At 45.5% G+C, this 23,177-nt stretch overlaps 1 protein-coding gene across 3 annotated transcripts in view; it reads left to right on the top strand.

Moving 5' to 3' along the window:
* The window catches only part of LOC144114762 (zinc finger protein 346-like), a 39,736-nt gene extending 17,425 nt beyond the window's left edge, over positions 1-22,311 (top strand). Inside the window, exons 3-8 of one of the 3 annotated variants that reach the window (XM_077648710.1) lie at positions 3,212-3,371; positions 5,960-6,116; positions 7,399-7,556; positions 9,482-9,613; positions 18,099-18,368; positions 21,657-22,311. In XM_077648710.1, coding sequence (XP_077504836.1) covers positions 18,108-18,368; positions 21,657-22,010 — 615 coding nt within the window. In that variant the 5' untranslated portion in view covers positions 3,212-3,371; positions 5,960-6,116; positions 7,399-7,556; positions 9,482-9,613; positions 18,099-18,107 and the 3' untranslated portion in view covers positions 22,011-22,311. Of the gene's footprint in view, positions 1-3,211; positions 3,372-5,959; positions 6,117-7,398; positions 7,557-9,481; positions 9,614-16,651; positions 18,369-21,656 lie in introns of those variants that run through there. The other 2 variants (XM_077648711.1, XM_077648709.1) reach the window with 2 other exon arrangements.
* Positions 22,312-23,177: the final 866 nt, after the last annotated feature.

Consider the following 23,177-nt stretch of genomic DNA (forward strand, 5'->3'; position numbering starts at 1 on the left):
AAACGAAGCGGCTTAATGGTAGAGCCGTCCCCGCACAATTTGCCTTATCAAGACAGCGGTCTTTTGTTTTCCGAAATGTTTGCTAGCTACACAGAGCACGACCATCCGATCATGATCATCATCAGCACGACACAGACGCCAGACGAATGCGAGGCAAGCGGAGCATTGAGAGGGTCGCGCCGGAAGCAGGCCTGCACATGCGCGTGGTGATTTCGAGCTTTCGTCTGGTTTGGCTAGGCGGCGCTGACATGCAGTTCTTGTGCGGCGCGCTCCATTTACTTCTGTCCGCACCTGTACATGGACCACCCCGTGATATTTGCTCTATGACTGGTAAATAATTTATAATTGTCCTTCTCCTTGTTGTTTCAGTATTATCAACCGAACGATGGCTGCGACGTGTAGTTTAGTTGGTTTTCAGGTCATGTCAAAAGCAAGAAAACTGGTAATATAACTGCTGCTATGGCATTTGTTGTCATTCCAGCTTTTGAAACAGGCTGTTTTAGATGTTGTAGTGAATTAAAACTGCATATCAACATTTATATTGTAGCCTTTTCCATGCCTCAGCAGACCTAAAGGCCAACTAGGCATCACAGCCATCATTTGGCTAACCAAGCCTAAACAACATCAGAGAAGGAAATGGAATTATAAATTATTTAATGGTAGGCAAATACCACTTGGGGATTCATGTATTCTAATGTCTAATGCAGCGTTTAAAAAAATATGTGACCAAAGTTACGTTTTTATACTCCTTGAAACTTATTTTTTAGGTGTTGTCTATTTCACTGTTCTCAATTTGCAGAGGTAGCAGTGTTCAGTACTGCTTACCTTCTTTTTGTTGTTCTCTTTTCATTCATTGGTTGGGCCCTGTTTTCCTGTGTTATTTTGTGTTCTGTAATCGCGTAGTGCATCCCTTCTTTTTTGTTTGTGCACCACTTCTGTTCAGTGTTTTTTTTTTTTTTTTTGTGGCAGGCCTCATGACAGCTTGCAGCTTTCCTTTCATTTTTGCCTTCTCCTCTGACGGTGCTCATGGTACTAGACAAAATATAGTTTACTGAAAGGCTGAATTCTAAATTGTACATCATTAAGGTGCCCTCTTCCTTTTTAGCACATGCCATTAATGGTGATGCCTACTGTTGCCAAGAATCTTACATTGACACAAATTTGTTTCACAAGTGCAGGGCATGCTTTGCTCTCATGTAGAGTTTGTGCATTTACAGTGTATAGTTTGTACATGGTCTCTTAGTTGGTGACTGACACAGTGGCCTCATTGGCTGACTTTTATATTGTAATGAAGGTTAGAATTTGTTTTTCTCACTGCTGATGAGCTTTACAGGAGCTTATGATGCCTTCAACAGTCATGTCTTTTTTATTGCCTTAGTTAGGATACTGAGGCTCAAGTGAGCAAGCATCTGAGGCCAAAATACCAGTATAACTTCGTGCCGTTTGTCAGCTTTCTTTATGATGTGCATAACTGTTCAAGTAGGAAATAATTTCAGGTCTTAGTGGTCCTTCATTTGCTTTTGCTTTTCAGCCTTTATGCCAGATGTCAGATTTTGGAGTATAGTTTGTCACATCCTTCATCATTGAAGTAGGTAGCACAATGTACCAGCCGTGACAATTGGTCATTATAACTAAGCACCCCACCCTCCCTTTATGAGCACACCAAAGCTGAGATCTGATGGCAACTTTGATGAGTATTGACACCTGAAGTTGTCTTGTTACAAGCATAATGTTACGGACCACTTTAAAATTTCCTGATGCTATTGGGTTCAAATCATGTTTTTGCTTGCTGTCAAACTCGCTCAACAGCACTTTCATTGTGAAAATTAATATAACACTTGGAAAAGGCAGCCAGATCCTTCATTGAATGTGAGTGGTGCACACTGGAATCCTGCTCCTGCAGCAAATCATGTGGGTCATATTGGAGGTTGTGTTAAAAAGTAATGAAGCATAGATATGAAAATGGTGATACACAGTTATTACCATTTTGTGGCCCTTGACCAATTTCTGTCTTTTAAAGGCACTGTACTAAAAAGAAACTGAAGTGCACTGGAGCCGCTGGAAACCTTTTGTGTGAAGAAAAGGCATACTGACTGTGCTCATGACAATTTGATGATTGTGCAAAATTTCAAAATGACCATTTTACTACTTCTTCATGAACATGTACTCTCTAGTGTCACATAAGGTGTAATGACAGAACTTGTCTCTAATTTTTCTTTGCACTTCAGTTTTGTTTCTATTTATATTTTGTATTTCTTAGCATGAACACCACAGGCCATGCACTCCTGTATTACTTTGTGTAAGGAAACAGTGGCAAGTCAAGTGTCTCTAGGTGTGGGCCCCTCGTTGAACACTATTCTAAGGCACTAAGTTGTTTGCCTTGGACTATATCAATAGCTCATGTGCTTCTAGCTGAAAAAATAAGTAATGTTTCGTTCAATTTTGACTACAAGAACTTTGCTAACTAGGCAGCATGTTGAGGACACATTAGATTTACTGCAGGTCAACCGGCATTAGTGCCTTGCTTGACAAGGGCATGGGCAAGAACTGCAATTAGAAAATTGCTCTTACCAGTCACTGCAAAGCCGCCGCGGTGGCTGAGTGGTTATGGCACTCGGCTGCTGGCCCGAAAGACGCGAATTCAATCCCGGCCGCGGCGGTCAAATTTCGATGAAGGCGAAATTCTTGAGGCCCATGTACTGTGCGGTGTCAGAGCACTCTAAAGAACCCCAGGTGGTCGAAACTTCTGGAGCCCTTCATTACGGTGTCTCTCATAGCCTGAGTTGCTTTGGGACGTTAAACCCATATAAACCAAACCAGTCACTGCGTGTTGATTGAAACACTGGCAGTGCTCCTACTATTTTTATTTTCTGTATTTGCTACCACACATACTAATCTGCGATTTTCAAGGATGAAGTCAATTTTTTTCAATAATTGTGCAGTTAAAGTTGCATGGTCTAAAATTCGAAGCAAGTAGTTGCCTTTTGTACTTCACACTGCTATCAGAACTCACCACTATTGCATGACACCATCAGCGTCAAGGTGCAAGTCTTGTGTTGGTAATAAACGAAATGATTTCTTACTTTCTTGCTTCAACAGGCGTTAAAGCATACTGCTGTTGTTGCTGTGAAGCGTACAAATACAATTATTATCATATTCCTGGCTTCAAATATGGCTAAGAATTTTTATATGCGTGTTCTTTTTCCTTTAGGTGTATCTGAATTCAAGGTAGAGAAGGCAATGTATGACACCGTGAAGGGAATCCCAAAGGATGCAGTATTTCACAAGAGAACTGCTATTCCCATCTGGTCAACAGAAGCAGTTGTACTATGCAGTTCCAGTGGCAAGTGCTCAGGAGGTGACAGCAAAAGGCAAGGAAAAGGTTCTCCACAAGGCTAAGCATAGAGGGCTGGGATGGTCGGTTCTGGGAAGAATTATGAGACATCATTCCAGCGCACAAAAAGTATGTCCGGTGTCCGTGGTGTCTATCCTCTTTGTTCGTGTATTTTTGTGCGCTGGAGTGTGAAAAATGAATGCACTGAGAGGTAATTGCTAGCTGTAGCTGGATTTATCTCGGGCATATACTCACTCCATCAGTGTATGTGAGAATTACGACTCAGGTTTGTTAGTGGTTTATAATATGAAAGTGCCAAACAAAGGATAATGCCAAACATACAAGACGTGATCAAATAATTGTAGATGTTGTCTTCATGTGAAAGTTTATTTACGGGAGGGTAATTGATGGGTTCAGTTAGCTCGTGTGAGAATAAAAGCAGCTTAAAAGCCTAGGCTATATGTGCAGTGCGGCAGTGCATAATCAGTGAAATTACTCATAATGAACAACTTTTAGTGAATATGTACTTCTCATGCCATGGAAACAGAAGACGGACGGTACTTAGCAGTCATTTGCCCTGAAGCTTGGATTTTAGGTACTGAGGCCTAAGTGATGGTGATTCAGTATAGGCATTCGTCGGTGCCGCCACATTTGCCATCGTCCATGAATCCTCTGGTTGCCTCTACTTAACAACGAAAATGATGGAAGTGACTGTTAGAGTCCATCATGTAGCCCATAATGAGCCCCTGTTTGCCCTTACCTTCTCTGCTCTCTTGTCTAGCTGTTATGCATACAGTTTTACAAGTCACGTTCTAACTTCGGCTACTTCAGTTTACATGTAAAAAGATTTTGGCTACTTTTTACTCGAGCATAGGTGTGCTTGAGCACTCTTTCGTTAGCTTTGCTGCATGCTTTGTAAAAATAGTTTGTAGCATTGAATATGACAAAGCATATCTTAGCCACTTTTTTTCACACTTAGCAGGGACGGCCCAGTGGGGCCTGTAGAGTTGGCTCGAAGCAGTTGCAATACTTTGTTGCATACATGTTGGGAGGAATCATGCGACTTGTGAGTTACGTATATGTGTGGCAGTAAACATTGCTACTTTGGAAAAGGCGCCGGTCTGCCATACAATGTCGGCGAAGCTTAACGAACCCCACTTGGTCTAAACTAATTTGGAGCCCTGCACTACAGTGTCTTGAAGCCATTATTGTTTTCTGCCTTGCTGTGAGAAGCAGCTCTTGCAAGTGATCTGCCTGCTTAGAGCCAGTCAACTTGTTAAGCTTATTCACTTAACTCATAATCAACTCGGACATTTTTTATAACTGGAACCCTAACGCCTGGATGCACCAAAAGAAGTGCATCTCACTGGAAGACAGGGCGTGCTAGGCACTATAGTGGGCAATGCACAGTACGCAGAATCTAGTGTGGGTTTGGTATGTGTGCAAGTGTCTGCAGGTACTCTGCAGTCAACTGCACCAGAGGCTCAGGATGTGTATAGCAAGCTATACCTAAACAAAACTCATGTGCGCTCAGGCAGCTTTGGTTTTAATACATTCAGCAGGAAAAATAATCTGGCAGCTTTTTTTTGCACATCTGTTGAGGTTTTACCAGTGCCAGAGTTCATCGCATCTTGTTTAAGGTTTCCTTTCGAATCATTAACATTCCACCCTTGTCATTTTGTATGTGGCATTCAGCTGAAAATAAATTTCAGCAGTCGGCTTTTTATGCTTTGCTGCCACTTTTTTGGAAGAAATGATGAGGAATGGTCTTCTAAATAGATGCAGCCAGCCATGCAGTGCTTTACAGTTCTGCACCCTGTGCGCATAAAAAGTCTCAATACATGGATTTTGTCACCCTGAAATATACTCGCATCAGATATTTTTTTTAGTCGAACTACATCTTATCTCCTTTTCGTGCCCATCTTTATGGGCATCTTGTAATCATTTCTGTAATTCCTTAATTTCTCTTATTTTTTGTTTTCTACAGCAGTAGAATTTTCATATCAATTTACTTCTCTAGGCTACCAAGTATTAGTATCTCTGAGCCTGGTAATGAATCAAATTACCGGAGATGCTAGAGTGCTGTTGTTTGTCTCAGAAAGCCTGACTGTGTTAAAAGGACTTTCATGCTCAATATCAGCTGCAATGCCAAAATATGATAGGAATTCAGATTATGATGCAGGTGTACCCAACTGTGTTGTAAATATATGCAGTTAGCTATGAATACAAAAGAAAAACACAATGCAATAATTCACATTTTCATTCACACAGCATGATGATGAACAGGGGCAAGGGAGTAGGCACCTCAAAGTGTTTTTCGGTGTCTTCCCCCTTGTCCGTGTTCATCGTCGTACTGTGTGAATGAAAGTGTGAAATACTTGCTCATCCAGACACTGATTTCAAGCAAATTAATGCAAATGGGGTGCTTTATGTGAGTAGCATTGATTTACTATAAAGCAGAAGACAGTTGATTTACTGCAGAGGCATTGCAAGTCGTATTGAATGTGTACTGTATGTTTCCACTACTGAGCTAAATTTAATAGCAGTATTTGCTGGTTGTCTTTGCACTGTGATTATTATAGTGTATTTCACACAAATTCGTGATTTTGTTCTGTTGTTCTTCAGGCATTGTGGCTACACAGCTGGAGTCAAGCTGCTATCAGAGAAATTCAACCTATTCGACTTTGTCAGAAAAGATGCACGCTATGATGCAAGGGGCCTCCATCTTGACTATACTGCCAATTTTGTCTACCAATGAAGCTAAACATGCTTTTGTGCAAATGTGAGCATTTTTTCTTTGTTTACGATATGTGCTTGCTCTTCGTCTTCGGCAAGAGCAGAAATGATGTGGTTATGTGCATGCTCCAGTGTACAATCATGTGGAAAATTATGACGCTGCGAGTGTGTGCCACACTATGCCTAACTGCGTGCAGATGCCATCTGATGAAATGCTCGTGCCATTAAGGCCGCCGCAGCGAGATTGATGGATGTTAGTGCACCTGACTTGACATCAGGAGTGCTTGCCGTTTTACACCATTTGGCATGCATTCGCTGGGATCTCTTAATTTTTCTCACGATAGTATGTCCAAACTCACAGCATCTCAATCAAGACATTCTACGGTATACCAACCACACCAAATCGAATGGTACATCGACCACACCAGGAAACACCAAACGAAACCACACCAGAGCCGGTATCAGACAACGGTCACAGCACAGAAAACCAGACCAGAACACACTAAAGCACACCACACTACGCCACATCAGGACCCGTGTCTGAAAATCCTGGTCTGGTCGGAACACCAGACACGGTCACACCAGAACACGTCTCTAAAAAAGCCAGTTTGGTGTAAACACCAGAAACGGGCCGATGTTTTTTTTTCGACTGGGTATATGGCATTTCTTTCAATTGTGCCTATGAACTACTGGCAACGTATTGATTCCTTTTAATATAATTTTGATGCATAGTGTTTTGTTCAGCTGTAGTTTAATTTGAGCCCTCTACATATGGTGAGTTCACTTCAGAATAAGTTGGGACTTCGAAATTGCCTCATGTTGCATTTGGATTTGTAGACCTGAAAGCTTCATTTTGTACAAGTGTATTTGAAAGAGGATTTGCTGTATATAATATCTAGCCTACTACAAGAAATTAGCACAAGCATTAGCCTTGCTGTTCATAGTGACAGCTGACGGTTATGTTGTTACACCACTCATTTAGCTCCAGACTACAATTTTGCCATGGTTCAAGGTGGCCTTAAAGTAATGGCTTCACTTTTTCCCCCTTATCTTATTGTTTGGGAAGCGTATGCCATTGAGTCGTGCATAAAAGGAAGTTAATATGATGATGCAAAGATGGGCGTTTAGAAGACAACAGAGAATTCTGTTATCATTAAGCTGAGTCACACCACTGTGATCATAGGTCTCTTTAAGTCCTCTGTATTATCCTGTTCTACATCCTTCTGATTTTTTTTTTGACTTGCACATGGTTCCTCGAAGAGGGAGTTTTATGAATGGTTCAATATATGGTTTTCATGGCATAGTTCACTTTGTATAATCTATTTCAGATCAAAAAGCTAGCACTCATTGGGAGTGAGCCAGCTGATGAGGCTACAAAAGTTATTATGAAGACTAGTGAAGACTCCTGTGGCCCTTATGTACACATTGAAGGGGCGGGGCGAAAAAGAAGCATTTAACAACCTACGGCTGTACAGCGCAATTTTTGGTGAGTACATGTGAATCTTCTGAAGGTTATAGACACTTTGTGAACACACCATCTAATTGCAGGAAAAAGCTACTTTCAATCTACCTGGTGTGGTTTTCAGCACTTCCGTTATCAATTATTGTTAGCATCCAAGTTTCAAGATGCGGCTTTTATTTTGAGCAACATCATTAGGCTGCTTCAGAACACAAGAATGCCCACTGAGTTCACTACAGGCAATTCTGTATCTCCTGATAATTTCTTTCTCATGGTCTAGCTCTCCAAACTCTACTTGCCTTGCTTAGAGTTCCCTTACCACTTGTAATGTTTCTCTACCATCATAGGCTGTTGGTTCCTTTCGAGACTATTGGACTTCACTTGTGGTTTCTGCTTACTCTTTTTGTGCCCTCAGTTCTTTCTCTGCTAAGGTCCTCAAGCATACACTGCAATTCATACTCGTGGATACTTAATAGCACCATCAACAAATCGGAGCTTACTTGCTGCCTGTCTCCTACTGCTTATATTTCGCTCCTGCATACTCTCTTTGCTTGTTTCTGCTTTTAGGTTTCCTCCATGACTTTCTGTTTGCTCAATTCTGGCCTTGATATATTTTCTTCTGCTGCTAAGCTTCGAATTATTGGCTAGGTTTGATGGTTCTGCTCCCTCTATGTTCACTGTGAGGTTTGAGAGTTTCATGCTTTGTTGTTTCTTATATCTTTTTCTTCTCGAGGTTGTATATTGTCTAGCTACCCTACCTCTTGCTTTTCACTTGTTCACTTCTTGACTATTGTGGTAAGTTCACCATTCAAAACCACACCACATTCTCTGCCCCCTGGCAGACCTCTGTATGAGAATGCATGCATATGGTTCACCAGTCCTGACTGCTGTCATATGTAATGCCTAATAGCTTCGTAAACAGTACAGCTAGTCCAGCTACGGCTCGAACAGCTAGGTTCAGAGATTCTTAGCGCCCTTCGCTGTGTCACAGTTATTGCCGGGATTTATTCAATAACTGCTGGAGATAAAGAATGAAACAAATTTAAGCTTTATTTATGACGAGAATCACTGTTTAGCAAAGCAGAATTGTGGAACTTGAGGCATTATTTGAAGAAAAACAAACATTTGTAGCTTTGGCACGCTGTAAACAAGGTTTTGTGAAAAAAGCGAGATTAAAGGTTCCAGAGGCAGTTAATTATTTGTGGTGTTCTGTTCAATCTGTACAAAGGGGTATTCACCGGCATGACAATGGCCATCATTAGTTGCTCGCGGAGCATGCCTAAAGGCTGCTATGCGTGTCTAGTCGGCTTATCTTCACCAGATCTGGTCTGCATTGCTCAAGCTACGTGCTGGACAACAAAATGGCACTCATGACATTTGAATACCCCCTATCCGGTTGTATGCATTTACAGTGGTGAAGTGCCTCCTTGACACACCAATGTTTTTCTACCTCGTCGTTTTGGTGTATCTATAACTCAGTGGTTATGGTGTTCGGCTGCTGACCTGAAAGATGTGGGTTAAACCCTGCCTGCGGCGGTCACATTTCGATGCAGGCAAAATGCTAGAGGTCTGTGTACTGTTCAATGTCAGTGAAATATTGTGCACTGATGTTTCATAGTACATGGGGCTCAGGTGGTCAAAATTATCCGGAGCCCTCCACTATGGCGTCCCTCATAGTCTGAGTCACTTTGGGACGTTATACCTCACAAGTCAAATCATAAATGAGACTTTTTCAGGACGAAAAAATTCCTAATCAAGAGACCAGCTACTTAATTGAAACTGCTACTCTCAGTGTGCTAAAATGTATTGCAAACAGCTATGCTAGCATAGTTCCAGTGTGGCCGAAATGTTTCAGCAGCTTATTAGGCATTTTTCAGGGAATTGGTGCTATATATGCATTTTTCTCCTCGGTGCATCTGTGATAATTTGTTTGTGTTTTGCTATTTGTGCAGGACAAGTGTTCCTCTGAAGACTTCATGGGCTTAATGCTACTGCTCAGTGCATAGATCAAGGGGCAAGTATATCTGGGCCAACAGACAATAAATGCTGCATAGCCTTCATGTCATCTTTACCAATTTAATCAGGTGGGAATGAATTCCTGTGCCGAGCTGCAGTGGTATGCTACCATAATTGCTTTCAGCTCACAGGCCTGCTGTGCAGCCCTTTCATTTGGTGACACATCATCAATGGAGCTCATGGTAGCTGCTGTTGCTTAGCTTGCCTACATTTTACACATACAAGCACTCCCTTTGCTAGCATCTGCCACTCCTCAAAATCACTTACACAAGAAACTGCTCAGCAGCTTTTGCACATGGTTGCTGGCTTTCTGATGAGCATTGTCAGGAATCAGCAACAATGGGCAAGAGCTGAAGATGCGGTTAAGCTAACCATTATGACCGCCATCGCCACCTGTAGCATGGTGCCCAGGAGCATGAGCTGGTCGACGTGAAACAGGCACTAGCTCTCGTTTAGCGTGACACCTGCCTTAGTTTGTCATTGAAGAACGGTGCGGAGTGTCTCGTGCTCTGTTTCGTCTGAGCCCCAGATATGGATGTCGTCCATATAACACCCAACTCTGTTGACACCTTCCAGAATTTTTGACATCTGCTTCTGGAAGTGCTCGGGAGCGGACGCGATGCCAAATGGAAGCCTGTTGAAGGGAAACCTCCCGAATGGCGTGATGAAAGTAGTGAGCTTCTTGCTGCCTTCACTGAGTGGTATCTGCCAGAACCCTGAATTGGCATCCAGCTTCGAAAATACCTTGGCTCCATGGAGCAGCCCGAGTGTATGATCAACAGAGGGAATCGGATGCCACTCGTAGGATGCGACGGTTGAGCTCGGTGAAGTCAACGCAAATTCTAACATCACCGTTTGGTTTTTGAACTACTAACATTGGTTCACACTATTCAGTCGGCTCATCAACAGGTGAAATGACGCCAATATTTTCTATTCGCTGCAGTTCAAGCCTTGTTTTCTTGTAGAGCGGAATTGGTATGCAGCGAGGGGTGCTCAAAGCATATGGTTTCGTACCTTCGCGCAGGCGAATGTGGTGTTCTTTTAGTAGCTTGCCGAGGCCTTGAAACAACGAAGGAAATTCATCACTTGGGCTCACCTTCTTTGTGACGGCGCTGACGAAGGTTAGCACCTGCAAGTCTATGATGGCGGGCTTACCGAGTAAGGGAATGTGGACATCTTCCAGCACGTAGACGTCCTGGAGCGTTTCACATCCCCTGTAGGCGAGTTGAAGACTCGCTAAGCCCTTGGCTGCGAGAGGTCTTCCCTTAAGACAGTAGAGCTGCCGAGGGGCTACGGACAACGGAGGCTGATGTCGGCGCATGCTGAAAGTGGTAGCTGGGAGGACAGATTCGTCCGCACCTGTGTCGATCTTGAATTTGACAGGTTGGCCTTGCATAAGGATAGTTGTCTCTCATGTCGATGTATCGAAGGACGAGACGGTTCAGAGAAATCCACCTTCGCTATCGGGTTCTGATGCTTCAACTTGGCATGCAGACAGATGCGTAGTGGCCCTTTTTGTGGCAGCCCCTGCATACCTGCATCCACGCTGGGCACAGTGAACGCGGTTGTCGTTCTTTCCCTCGCCAACGACACGATGACAGAACCTGTCAGCGGGACGCGGATGTGGCCTTGATTCAAAGTGCTCTCGGCCGTCTTTGACGTGAGCAGCGTTCGTGGGGTGCCTGACTTGCTGTCTGCCTGATGCAACTTTGTTGACGGTCAGCGTTTCGGGATGAAGCTCCGATTGCTGTTGACAAACGTTTTTGACCTGCCTGATACTCTCTAGCACCTTCTGAAGAGTAAGATCAGCATCTAGTTGCAGTCTCGCTGACAATTTCTGGTCTCGAATGCCGACGACCAGTCTGTCTCGAACCAGTTCCTCTTGTAGGGTGCCGTACTCACAATGGTTGGAAAGCGTGTGAAGCGCAGTTACGAATTCTTCCACAGATTCGCCGTCGTTTTGGACCGTCGTGTTCCAGCGTTCCCGTTCAAAAATGACGTTGCGCAGTGGTATGAAGTAGCTGTCGAACTGCTTTAGGACGACTTCCAAGTTCTGAGCGTTCTCGCCGGAGAGTATGAATGTTCAGAAGATGTCCTTGGCCTGGTCGTCGACTTGGTGTGGCCGTGATTTGGCGCAGAGACCGGAAGCCGTGTAGAAATGCTCGAACCGCTTCCTCCATTTCGGCCAGTCGGCAGGAATCGTGAACCAGAAGGCCTCGGGCGGTTGAATGACGAAGGACGCCACGTACTGGCCGCGTTGTCCAGGCCGTAGACACTGCTGTGACGTGTGCCACCGTAGATGCGTGTCGCAGCGAGAGGAAGCAGCCCCGGTTGGGCTTACTGTGGGAGTTGCGTTACTTCTGACACCATGTTAGGTTGAGGAAAACGAGAGCGTTGAGTCAACCGGACAGCTTTATTCCAGCCCAGCGAATGCCGGCACGAGTACGAGACGCATGCCAGCCGCCGCCAGCCTCACGTGGGTCCACAGCCGCGCAGCCAAGCCAAGCCACTGCATGTGCCTACTGCAGGGGGGTAAAGCGCGGTGAGGAGGTTGTTGTACACTTGAGCAGCGCCATCTTGCTACTCCCATAGTTGCCTGTACTTATTAGTTGTTTGCGCTACTGAAAATTAAGCAATTATTTTCAATACAGCTACACAAAACACATTAACAATAGACCTCTAAAACTTTAAACATCCAAGAAGAGGTTTGAGCGTTACGCCAAATTCTTTTTGTTGTTTCAAAATTTCAAATATGCAGACCTGTACAAGAAAACTTGGGAAAGTTTCGTTTTCATTTCGTCTGCTGTAGCAGCTGTAGGTTACCGACGTATGCTAGTTCATTACTACTTACAGCGTAGACTGCAGGACAGAATTAAGATACGGCAGTTTGATATGCCCAATGCGCTCTGCATTACACACCTCTCAGCCCCATGTGTCTGCTCAAGGCACTCCCGAGCATACTCCACTGAGAGCGGTCTCCCTCTTTTTCGACCGTGCGTTCTAGCCACTCTTCGCACTTTGGACTCATTCACTCCCGCCGCTCGGTTCGCTGTCTTTCGCACGAACGTTGCCTTCTCTGCTGGTTTTGGATGTCTGATTCGGTGCCGGGAAAGCGCTGCAGGCGCAAGTCTTTTCTCATGCGCACGTTGGTCGATCGTATCTCTTGCGCGCACGGCGGTCGATCGCACACAAGAATTTGGACTCTGGACCCGTCGGCAGCGTTCAGAGCGGCACCCGAAACTACCATAGCAGTCGGCCAAGCGAGTAAGCCCACCTTCGCTCAAAAGCATAAGAACACAGATAACAAACAAGAGAATACAGAGAACAGAACCGTCCGCTTATACACGCTCGCCTGTCAGTTGCTCAGGAGATGCTGTAAGAACGCAGCGCGCTGTGGATCCGCGCATCGCGATCTACCGCTTTGTCTCGCTCGTGCACAGAGTTTCAGCAGAATGCCTCCATCGTGCTTCATGTGTGAGTACTGTTCTTCTCTGAAAAATTCATAACGGCATTGTCGCATGTTTTTTAAGATTTTCCGCTGCAGTGATGAGCAAGGGCACAAAAACGTTGACCGCTTGACCATACAGTCCTTCCAGCAGTTCTGCCAACGACATGAGCAGATCTTGAAGGAAGTAGAACATTACAAACAGAGCCCAGCACATTTAATTGGAGTGATCAAGTTCGTTTTGAAGAAATATGTGACACTCCGACTGAGAGAGGAGGCTAGAAAGATAACAGAGAAGGCAAGAGGGGCATATGTTAGAGCACTGCTTACAAAGCAAATCATGTTTCAGCATCAATAACAACCATTTCCAAATTGCACTAATCAACTTAACAACATATACATGAAGGAATCCAAAGTTAATGAACAGTCAGTGTATATGTCATAATGAGCCCCTCGATTATCTCCTTTTGTCTGCACCGCATCTTAATGACAATTATTTAGTGCAAAGCAAGGAAAGAAGGAAACAGGAATAAACTAATAATAATAAATTTTTACAAGCCATATTCGCACTTGGGTTATGCAGCACGCTGCAGAAGAGGATTCTTCAATAATTTTGATACCTGGGGGTCTTACACCGAAAATTTATTACAAAATACAGAGTACCAGCTGTTCCAACTAGCCGCATTGCATATTCTCTTAAATACTCCTGATTTTACATTATCAAAAGTTGGCGTTCAACAACTGCTGATACAGTGACAGTAGTGGGGTAGCTTCACCAGTGCATTGTAGGAATGAACCTGGCCAATGTGCATGTTTATAAAGTAGTATTGCAGTGTAAAATTCAGGACTGCGTTCCATCACCTTGCAACGATCTCGTGTCGTGCCTTATGACAGATAAATGGCAATGATGCATGACACGCAAGGTAAATATGTCTGTTGATTGTAGTAGAAGAAATAAGAATTTTTTGTTGAAGTTCCTTAAAACACACCTTATATGTGTAATGCGACAACTCTTCACCAGTGCAATGTTCAGTGCAGAAAATGTTTCCGAAGCTAAGATCAATGAAGTGTTCAGCAAGTACTGAAACATTTATTCGCGTTAAAGAAATCTAAATGCAAAGCAGTTGCACATATCAGATTTTACACAGACGCTCATGTGCATTTCTGAAGGTTCTATTTTTTGGTTTGGTGGGGTTTAACGTCCCAGAATGGCACGTCCCAGAATGGCACAGACTATGAGGGATGCTATTTCTGAAGGGATCTGCACCAGATGCACAGTCCTGCTATAGATAACAAGTATGATGAAGAGTGATATCGAACATTTATTCGAACATTGTTCATGCAAAATTACTGTGTTGATACTATGTTGAACACGTGTTTTTTTTTTTTTTCAAGTTCCCCTTAGTACTGCATCAAGGCTGCCCTATTAGGTGTTCAAATAATGAGAGCAGAAGTCTTGGTACGGTTTCTATTTTTTTTCATGTGCATTATTTGAGTGTGTGAAAAGATGTGCAAAGTATTGAATACTACATTGTGTATGACTGAGAGATTATTTACAAGCTGTGATACTTTTATTTGTCTAATGTGTACAATAGTAACATCAGTGAATTTATGGCAGAAATAAAAAGCAGGCATTCACAAACATAACTGCTCAAGTTAAACGACTGTCAACCATGAAACCAGCTTTAACTTTGCAGTGGCAGGTTATATATTAATCTCACATGCTTGTAATTGTGCACTGATTGTCAATTGTTTGTTTTACAGAATATGGCCTGAATTTTTAATATTTCCAAAGCTGTATGCAAGCAAACCGCATTTTTACGTTTCTATTTACTATCATCACCTTGCACAATACTCTCTTAGTGCTCTCCGAGTGCGATGTATGTACGCTTTGGTGCTTCGTAGCAAGCAGATTAAACCTTTCTGAACGGAGTCTGTTATAGATCTTCCGTTGTATTCAAACAGAATTTGCATCTTAACAGGCAGCGGTACAGAAGGCATGCGCTGCACTCTGCGCGAGTGTCGTCTTCCTTCTGCCTCGTCTTCTGTGTGGAACACCGAGATCTGACCGCCGGAGAAGACAGGAGGTGGCGATGGTGCACACTTTACTAAAGGGACTCCAGATTACGCCAAAAGGCATGGGGCATGCATGTTTTATAATACCCCGTACATCAAAAGAAACCTTGCTGAACCTCGCCAACAATCCTCGTTGATCTCGGCTCACACAAACACAAATCATACGTAATGAGTGACACAAGATTCGCCACCACCTGGAAGTATCTAAGTGCGCGCACCATCCCGAACATTTTGCGCATGAACTAGAAAGGACTTCAACACGGTACGTAAGCAAGCCGCAGCACCATTCCTCGTACAACTTTTTGACGCGCACTGCGAAGCGTGCGGCCATGCTGGGGGAAGTTGTGAGGTTGCCAAGGTTAGTATGCTGCAAACTGCCGTTAAACCTGGTCTAGGTCGCCTGGACCATGCAGGGAACCTTGAGCGGAGTAACAAGATGGCTGTCGTCCACGGTTATAAAAAAAAGTGGAGAGGGTTTACATGGGAGTGCTGCCGTCGCTTTCGCTCTAGTGTTGGTAGTAGTAGCTCTATGGCCTACTGTATAGAGGCTAGAAGTTTTGACTAGTGTCGTGAGCAGGCGCCCTTGCCAGCCGCCGCACCGAAGCCTGTTTCGATGCTAGCGTAGGTGGCGCTGTTCGCAGCAGGCGAGTTAAGCGAGCAAAGAAGACCGATGCCGCTGCCGCAGCTCCTCGTGTCGCTCGTCGTGTGAAAGCGCGTCGTTCTGGTGTGCTTCCGCTTCGCTAATCTGTGCTGCATTGTGCCCACGATATTGTTTATTGTGTTAATCGAAGTGCATTTCTAGCATCAGTCCAGGAAATCAAGTGCAAGGTTCAACATCCGTGGACAAAACAAGGAACCTTCATTTCATTTCTGATTTTCCTCACATCGTAAAATGTATAAGGAATGCATTTATTTCTGAGGGAGTCCAGATCCCAGGTGGTAATGCATACGTCGACGTTATCAAAGATGCTTGGAAGTTTGACAAAGACGCGCTTACATTGAAAGTCATGCCACATTTAAACTTTATTCCATTTGCAGCCGAATGCATTTGACAAAAGGCGTGTCTGCCTTGCCTTCCAGCTGTTCAGTGATGAGGTTTCGAAAGGACTTTTTTTTTACAAGGATAAGCTAGACAAAATTTTCCATACAATTGATCCAACTGAACGATTTGTGAAGCTTATGGAACGCTTGATATTTGTCATGACATCAAGGGTGCCCTCCAAAGGGCTTCGCCCAGAGTCAGCAAGTGCTGGCTTTCTAGAACAATTTCTAACCTTCTTGAATGAATGGGAACAGTATGCCGCTCAGCATGGCGGTAGATTTCTCGGTGCAGGGACTGCCCTCGGACTGTGTGACGCTGAAAAGCACACTGTCACTTGTGAATTATGTGACGTCATCACTAAAATACAAATATGTCCTGATAGCCACTTTGAGCCAAAACAAATTGAAGAATTTATTTGGAAATGTAAGACAATCATTCGGCTGCAATGACCACCCCTCTCCAGGAGGTCATGCAATTAGGCTTGCTAACTGTGCCGCCTTTCTTCCTTGGCATCACAGGCTGCAGAAGAGAACTCACGCTGAGGTTGTGAGTTCTCTTCTGCAGCCCTGTGATGCAAGGAAAGAAAAGGCGGCACAGATAGCAAGCCTAATTGATGACCTCCTGGACTAGGGAAACCTCGCACATGCTTCAGCAGTGCTGCAAGAGCAGGACAGCATGTTTGACCATAAAGGCTGGGTAGAAAAGAAAAGCGACAGCCGACTCATTTTTTATGTCGCGGCTACGTTGTCAGGAAATCACTGAAAAGATTCCCATGGCTATTTGCCTTGGCTATTTTGCCCCTACAGGCTGATAAAAATGAGAATGCCTCACTGGCAAGGCAGGCTGACCATGGAGGTTTGGTGTACGCTTCAAAGCTCATTGAAGTGCTAGTAACTAAACTAGAAAATGCATTCACTGCCTTTCTCAGCAAAAACGAGCTGCATGCTGGGAGCATGATGTTTTTACATTTTCTACAATGGCATGAACTCCAAGAAGTCGGCTGTAACCAGCACTCCCGCGCTCTTACAAGGGATGTGATTAAGTTTCATGCATTGACGAGGTTGCATTTTTTTACTAAGGCAATGAGCAAAGATAAGGCGTCCAATCGCGAGAAGCAAAAACTGCTCGAACTGAGGCGATGCCAGTGAAACTTCGTCAGTGAAATGTTCCTGTAAATAAACATTGCGTTAATGTGTTCTGTTCCCTTATTTATGTGATTACATTAATGTATTCGGGGCTGTAACGACCATCCGCGAATGGTGCCTTCCACACGTACGTGAGGCCGTAATTTCGCTCGGTTGTTATACAAGACGCGCTCAATCTCTTGGATGACGAGCCTTTCTTGTTTCTACCCATGTCGTGTTGTGCTCGTTCATTTCCCTTCGTCAGTGCCTTGTTGCGCAGTTTTTCCTTGTTCCTTTTCCCGCGAAAATGGATTAACCAAAGCATAAACAAGCAAAAATATAACCGCTCGCGGCTTCAACAGTCTGTGCCCACCTGGAGCAGTAGCTTCGAAAGTGGTTTGCTGAGAATATCGCTGCTGACCGACGCCGCATGCACCGCAGAACATATGGACACTCGTATTATATTTTGTGCTTTGGCCAGACGAATATCGCAACCGTTACAGCGAGATGCGCGCAGCAAATGCGTTTTCAGGCATTGCTGCCGAGCGCGCACAAAACACCTGCTAGCTGCAGCGCCATCTGTGAGCCGTCATTGCAAATTATTTCCTCTCATCTGGCGCGTTCACGACACTAAAACATTCTAGCTTCTATACCTACTGTTACAACGGAAGGAAGAGTATCTAGGAAGAACGACACCTAGGACAACATCCTGTCAGGTTTTCAGTCCGAGCGGAAATACTTTAAACTTGTTGCGACTTTTCGGAGCGTGATTATTCCCGCGCAAGTGAAGTGTTCGTAGTTCACGAACCCATCGAAAACAGACGCACATTTTTTTGCAAATGGCGTCGACGGGGTACTCCTGCCAGCTCTGCAGCATGCAGTTCAACGGCCCGGTGCCCTACAACGACCACCTGAGAGGCGCCAAGCACCACAAGAAAAAAGTGGCCACCCAGGGGTACGTGGAAGCACTGAGTGAAGGCGGAAGACCCGCCGCTGAGTCCCCCATGGATATCGACGCATCCGCGGCATCTGTTGGCAGCCCAACTATTCTGGCGCCGAACCCTCTGCTTCCATTCGTGTGCAAGCTCTGCAATGTGGCCATGAGTTGTCAAGCGGCCCTGATTTCCCATAACAGCGTGAGTTGAATTCCCCCCTCCACCCGCCAAAAAAAATAGCTGGCAGTTTAGCATTTATAACCACAGTTTTTTCCAGGTGGCGACCATGACCATGTACCTTAAAGCGCGACCGAGGTGTCCCTTGACCAATACAGCCAGTTATGCGCGTCTTAACTTTTTCATTGTCAATGCTAATTTACGCTGGCGGCATATATGCCCAGTGCTGTATTCCTGCCACAACTTTGTCCACGCCAATGCATGCAGCACATATCTTTCTCACTGCCGCCACATAGCTCAAAGCGTGAACATTAGTTTAATAGCAGTATTAGTTGATGAAGAAGACAGTGTGCAGTGCACAGCGCGATGGTGTGTCGCAGTTTAACCCGAGATGTGATCGGCTACGGCGATAGCCTAGCGTCCTTGTGCGGTGGCTAGCGAAGCTATCTGTTCGTGCCGTCGCGGTTTCCAGTACCAGTCGTAGATATTTAGTTGATTTCTATTTATTTCTTATTTTCACTTGGCACAAATCCACAAACACCGGAAGCGTATGCATCCCTATATCTTGCTCGCAAAGTATAGTGAGTCCTTTTTTCTGGCAGTGTTGGGCTAGCCGAGTGGCGTCTGCATGAGGTGTGAGCTGCCGCCCTGAGAGTGTTGGAGTAACCGGGTGCCACGAGCTGTCGTTAGGTGTGGATGCGTGGGTTGAGCTGTGCACGGATGGCGCCATGATTTCGCTGAATCCCAGTCGAAAAACAACAGAAAAATTTTTGTCTTGACAACAAATTTTCTGTAATGTTTTTGACCTCTGACCAGAAACTTGTAACAGAACTTTTGTAATAACAACATAACTATTTGTAGGAACGGCATAACTTCCTGTAATAATGACAACTTTTTTGTAGTACCGACTTAACTTTTTGTACTGACAACAGAAATTTTGGTTGTAACACAAGAATTTTGTGTAGTTACTACAGAAAAATACTGCAGACTACAGAAAAGCAGTACAGAAGAAACTACAGTGCTACAGAAAAATACTGCGAAAGACCAAAAAAAATCTGTATAACAAAACTACAAAATGTTTTGTTGTATTTTAAAGCGAAAGCTTTACTTGCCGCGAACTTGTGATTGCGCCGTGGCCGCACTACGAGGAGGCACATGACGTCACAACGCGCGCCTCGCGGCGGATATTAACGCGACAGCGTTAAGGGTCTCGTGTCGCAGAAGAGCCCGTGTCGTCGGCTTCTTGGGCAGCGAGCGAAAAATGGTGCATCTCGGTGGACACCTGAACCGCGCCGTAAGGGTAGGGATTTTCCTTCCCTTACGACGCGGTACGGATGTCCAGCGAGAATTGTGAGACAGGCGTCATTTCTTAATAATAATAATAATAATAATAATTGGTTTTTCGGGGAAAGGAAATGGCGCAGTGTCTGTCTCATATATCGTTGGACACCTGAACCGCGCCGTTATGGAAGGGATAAAGGAGGGAGGGAAAGAAGAAGGGAAGAGCTTAAAACCAGTTTTCATTTCAATTTCCCCTTACGGCCCGTTTCGGGTGTCCACCGAGAGATGTGAGACAGGCGTCCTTTCCTAAAATTGTCCAACGGGCCACGCGTCGCGCCGAACGGGCGTTGGCGTTCCATGGACTCCTTGGCAGCGCTGCAACGCGCTGTCGCGTCTCTCTTAGAAACGACGCTTAAAGCCTGGACTCCATGTACGCGAAAACTCACGCGAAGGCGACGGCGGCAAGCGACGAGCGACGCCGTCGCGCGAAGCAAAATGCATGTGTCGCTTGCCGTGTCGCTCGGATCTGCACCCACAGAAAATTTCGCTCGTCGCCCGGAAGTCCCCCACGCGACTGGCCAATCAGAGCCCCCCAAAGCCGTTTCCGGTTTGTCCACGGTTTCTCACGGGCACATCTCACGAAACCAGCCCGTCGTCTTGGTCATCGCCACCGTCGAGAAAATATTTGGTTTTATAGCTGAGAGGCAGACCCGCACGATTTAAATAATTAAAACAATCTACTTGTTGGGTGCGGAGGGCTAACAGCATTTGGAGCGGGCTACGCGAGCGGGCGTACTGCAGGGAGAGATGCGTGTCGAGCCGCGGGTACCGGCGCTCGATCCACCGTGCCGCTGCGCTCCAACTGTGCAGAAACACTCGCGGCGCGCATTCTCAGTGGTATATTATAGTTTGCTCACTTACAGTCAGGTTGCGGTGACAGTTTATGGGAGTGTTTTTACTAAGCCGGAGTGCACAGGCACCGAACGAAAGCACACCTCCCCCGTGAACCCGTGATGTGACTTCGTCTCCGCAAGCACGCCGTTAGTTATCTCCACTGCCGCTACACCGCTGCCGTAGAGGAAATATTCCTTTGGCCCTGACTATGAGGCACACTAACAAAATTTTAAGAGAGAGAACAGGTTACGGGCGTGTTTCTAAGCTTGAGTGCGCAAAGCACGGAGTCCGCTGCGCACGTCGCGGGTTCGCGTCGCCTGCCGCCTTCGCTTGCATGGAGGTTGCCCACAAGCGACAGAGCGAACGCCAGCCGTCGCCGCCGCCGTCGCCTTCGCGTTCGCGTGAGTTTTCGCGTACATGGAGTCCAGGCTTAAGCGTCCTCCAATTTTTTTCTATCTCTCTCGCTCCCTAGTCACAACTGCGCATGCGCCACTAGTAGAACCGAGCCACAGGTGTTCCGCCGCTGCGCAGCGCCCCGCCTTTCCTCAAAATTCAATTTTCAGTTTTCTCTTTCTTTCCCTCCCTCCTTTATCCCTTCCTTTACGGCGCGGTTCGGGTGTCCACCGAGATATGTGAGACGGTTACTGTGTTTTGCGCGCTCGCCGCGCCATCTGGCATGACGTCACACCGCCGCCGTTTGGTATGGCGTCACACCGCGTTCCTCGTTGCGCTCGCCTCCGCTCGTTTCGCCAGCTGCGTCGCATGCCTGATAACATGTCGGAGGATTGAAAAGGAGAGCTCGCGCGCGCCGCAACCACAGTTGTGTCGTCTTTAATGCGACAACAACATAGCTAGACAACCAGATTAACCTGGACTTGCAATCAAGATTAACCAAGGCTGACCATGCTATGCCTTAGCTTTTGCTACCTATGTCCTGACATAGCCGAGCTAAGACACTGCCAATTTTTTCACACGGTTCTGTAGCCTTTCGACTGGGATGTGTCATTAAAAGCTCTTACTGTGTAACTGCACGACAGACACCGTGAACATTCCTTCTCTAGTAGCCTCAGGTATTCACTCAACCATTTCTTGTACAATTCAAAACGTGCATGCATTCTGTTTTTCTATGCACTGCAGGGCAAGAAGCACATGAAGGCGTTGTATACAGAAGAGACTATGCGTCAGGTCTCGGTTTACGGCACCATATTTGCAGGGCCGGTGCCCGAGCAGGCACACAACCAGACAGCGATGTCGCCCACAGCACCCGCATGCTTGCCACAGCAGGATCAGCCGAGGGAACATGAAGAAGATGTGGACCTGTCATGTCATTACTGCGGCATCGTTCTCTTCAAGAGCATTGAGTATAAATTGGAGCACTTGGAGACTGACGCGCACTGCAACAAGAAAATGCAGGTCATCGGGCAACTAGGCGGCACGCTGCAACAGTCGTCGATTGTGCCGAATGTCGTGCAAGTTATTAAGCACCCGTAGTGCTACCTCTTTTTTTTTTTCTTATGAGGCAAGCAACGACTACTGCGCTGATGGTGGCTTCGTTCGTGGGTCATGCGTGGTGTCGTAGCTGCTGTGCTATTTGTGGGCCAACCGAGAAAAAGTGGGAGGATATTGAAGCGTGCCCACCGCCCTAGGCAACGGTCATTTTTTCGCCTTGGCATGTTGACAGCGAAGGCCTACTTTTTTCAGTGAAAGATATGAGATTTTCTGGTTTGACTGAAGTATGTAACACTTCTTGATGTTCAAAACAAGTTCAAATAAATATGTTTGATGCCTTCTATCTGCACTCTGTCCAGGAGCGATACAGACTGAATTTTTTATGAAATTTAACAAATGTGCTAAGCAAGCGCCCGTTGCGGTATTTTTGGCAGCAAGAATGAACTTCAGGGATATCCCACCACTATTTTGAGTTTAAATGTCAGGCTGTCCTTCGTAGGTCGTCTTACGTCTGAATGGCATTTTTAGCGCAATATATACCGTCGTTTTCCGGCATTGTAGGGCTAGACAAAAGCAGATTGCATTCACTCGTACCGAGAGCAACATCTACAGCGTGACGTCACTGTTTTACCGAGGTAGCTTTTGACGACGTTCGGAGGCATTGTGTTGGACATTGTCCGCAACGCGAGTTTCCCGTAGCGGCCGATGTGAGCGCGCTGTAGTCGCACCGAAGGAAAGTCCGTCGAGCTTCAACTTAACCTGAGGACAACGCAGCGAGCTATGGGAAGTAAAATGATTGGCGTAACGTTAAGATACAGGAAGAGGGCAGAGCGGGTCAGGGAAAAAGCGCAGGTTAATGACATTCCAGTCTAAATCAAGAGGTGGAAATGGTGTTGGTCAGGGCATATGTAATCCGAAGGCAAGATAACCGCTGGTCCTTAAGGGTAGCGTAGTGGATTCTGAGAAGGCGAGTGGGGCAAAAGATAGGTTGGCGGATGAGATTAAGAAGTTTGCGAGGATGAGGTGGGTGCAGATGACACAGGCTAGGGTTAGTTGGAGAGATACGGTAGATGCCTTTCTTGCCTGCAGCGGGCCTAGTTTCGCTGATGATTATAATATATAGTTTGGTTGCTGCATTGCTTGTAGCCTTCTTTCCCAGCGTGTAAGCCGAGGGCAAAACTTTTTTGGATAAGGCCGCTATGCGTTGCA

The sequence above is a fragment of the Amblyomma americanum genome, chromosome 1, assembly GCF_052857255.1.
Source record: "Amblyomma americanum isolate KBUSLIRL-KWMA chromosome 1, ASM5285725v1, whole genome shotgun sequence".
NCBI classification, from domain to species: domain Eukaryota; kingdom Metazoa; phylum Arthropoda; class Arachnida; order Ixodida; family Ixodidae; genus Amblyomma; species Amblyomma americanum.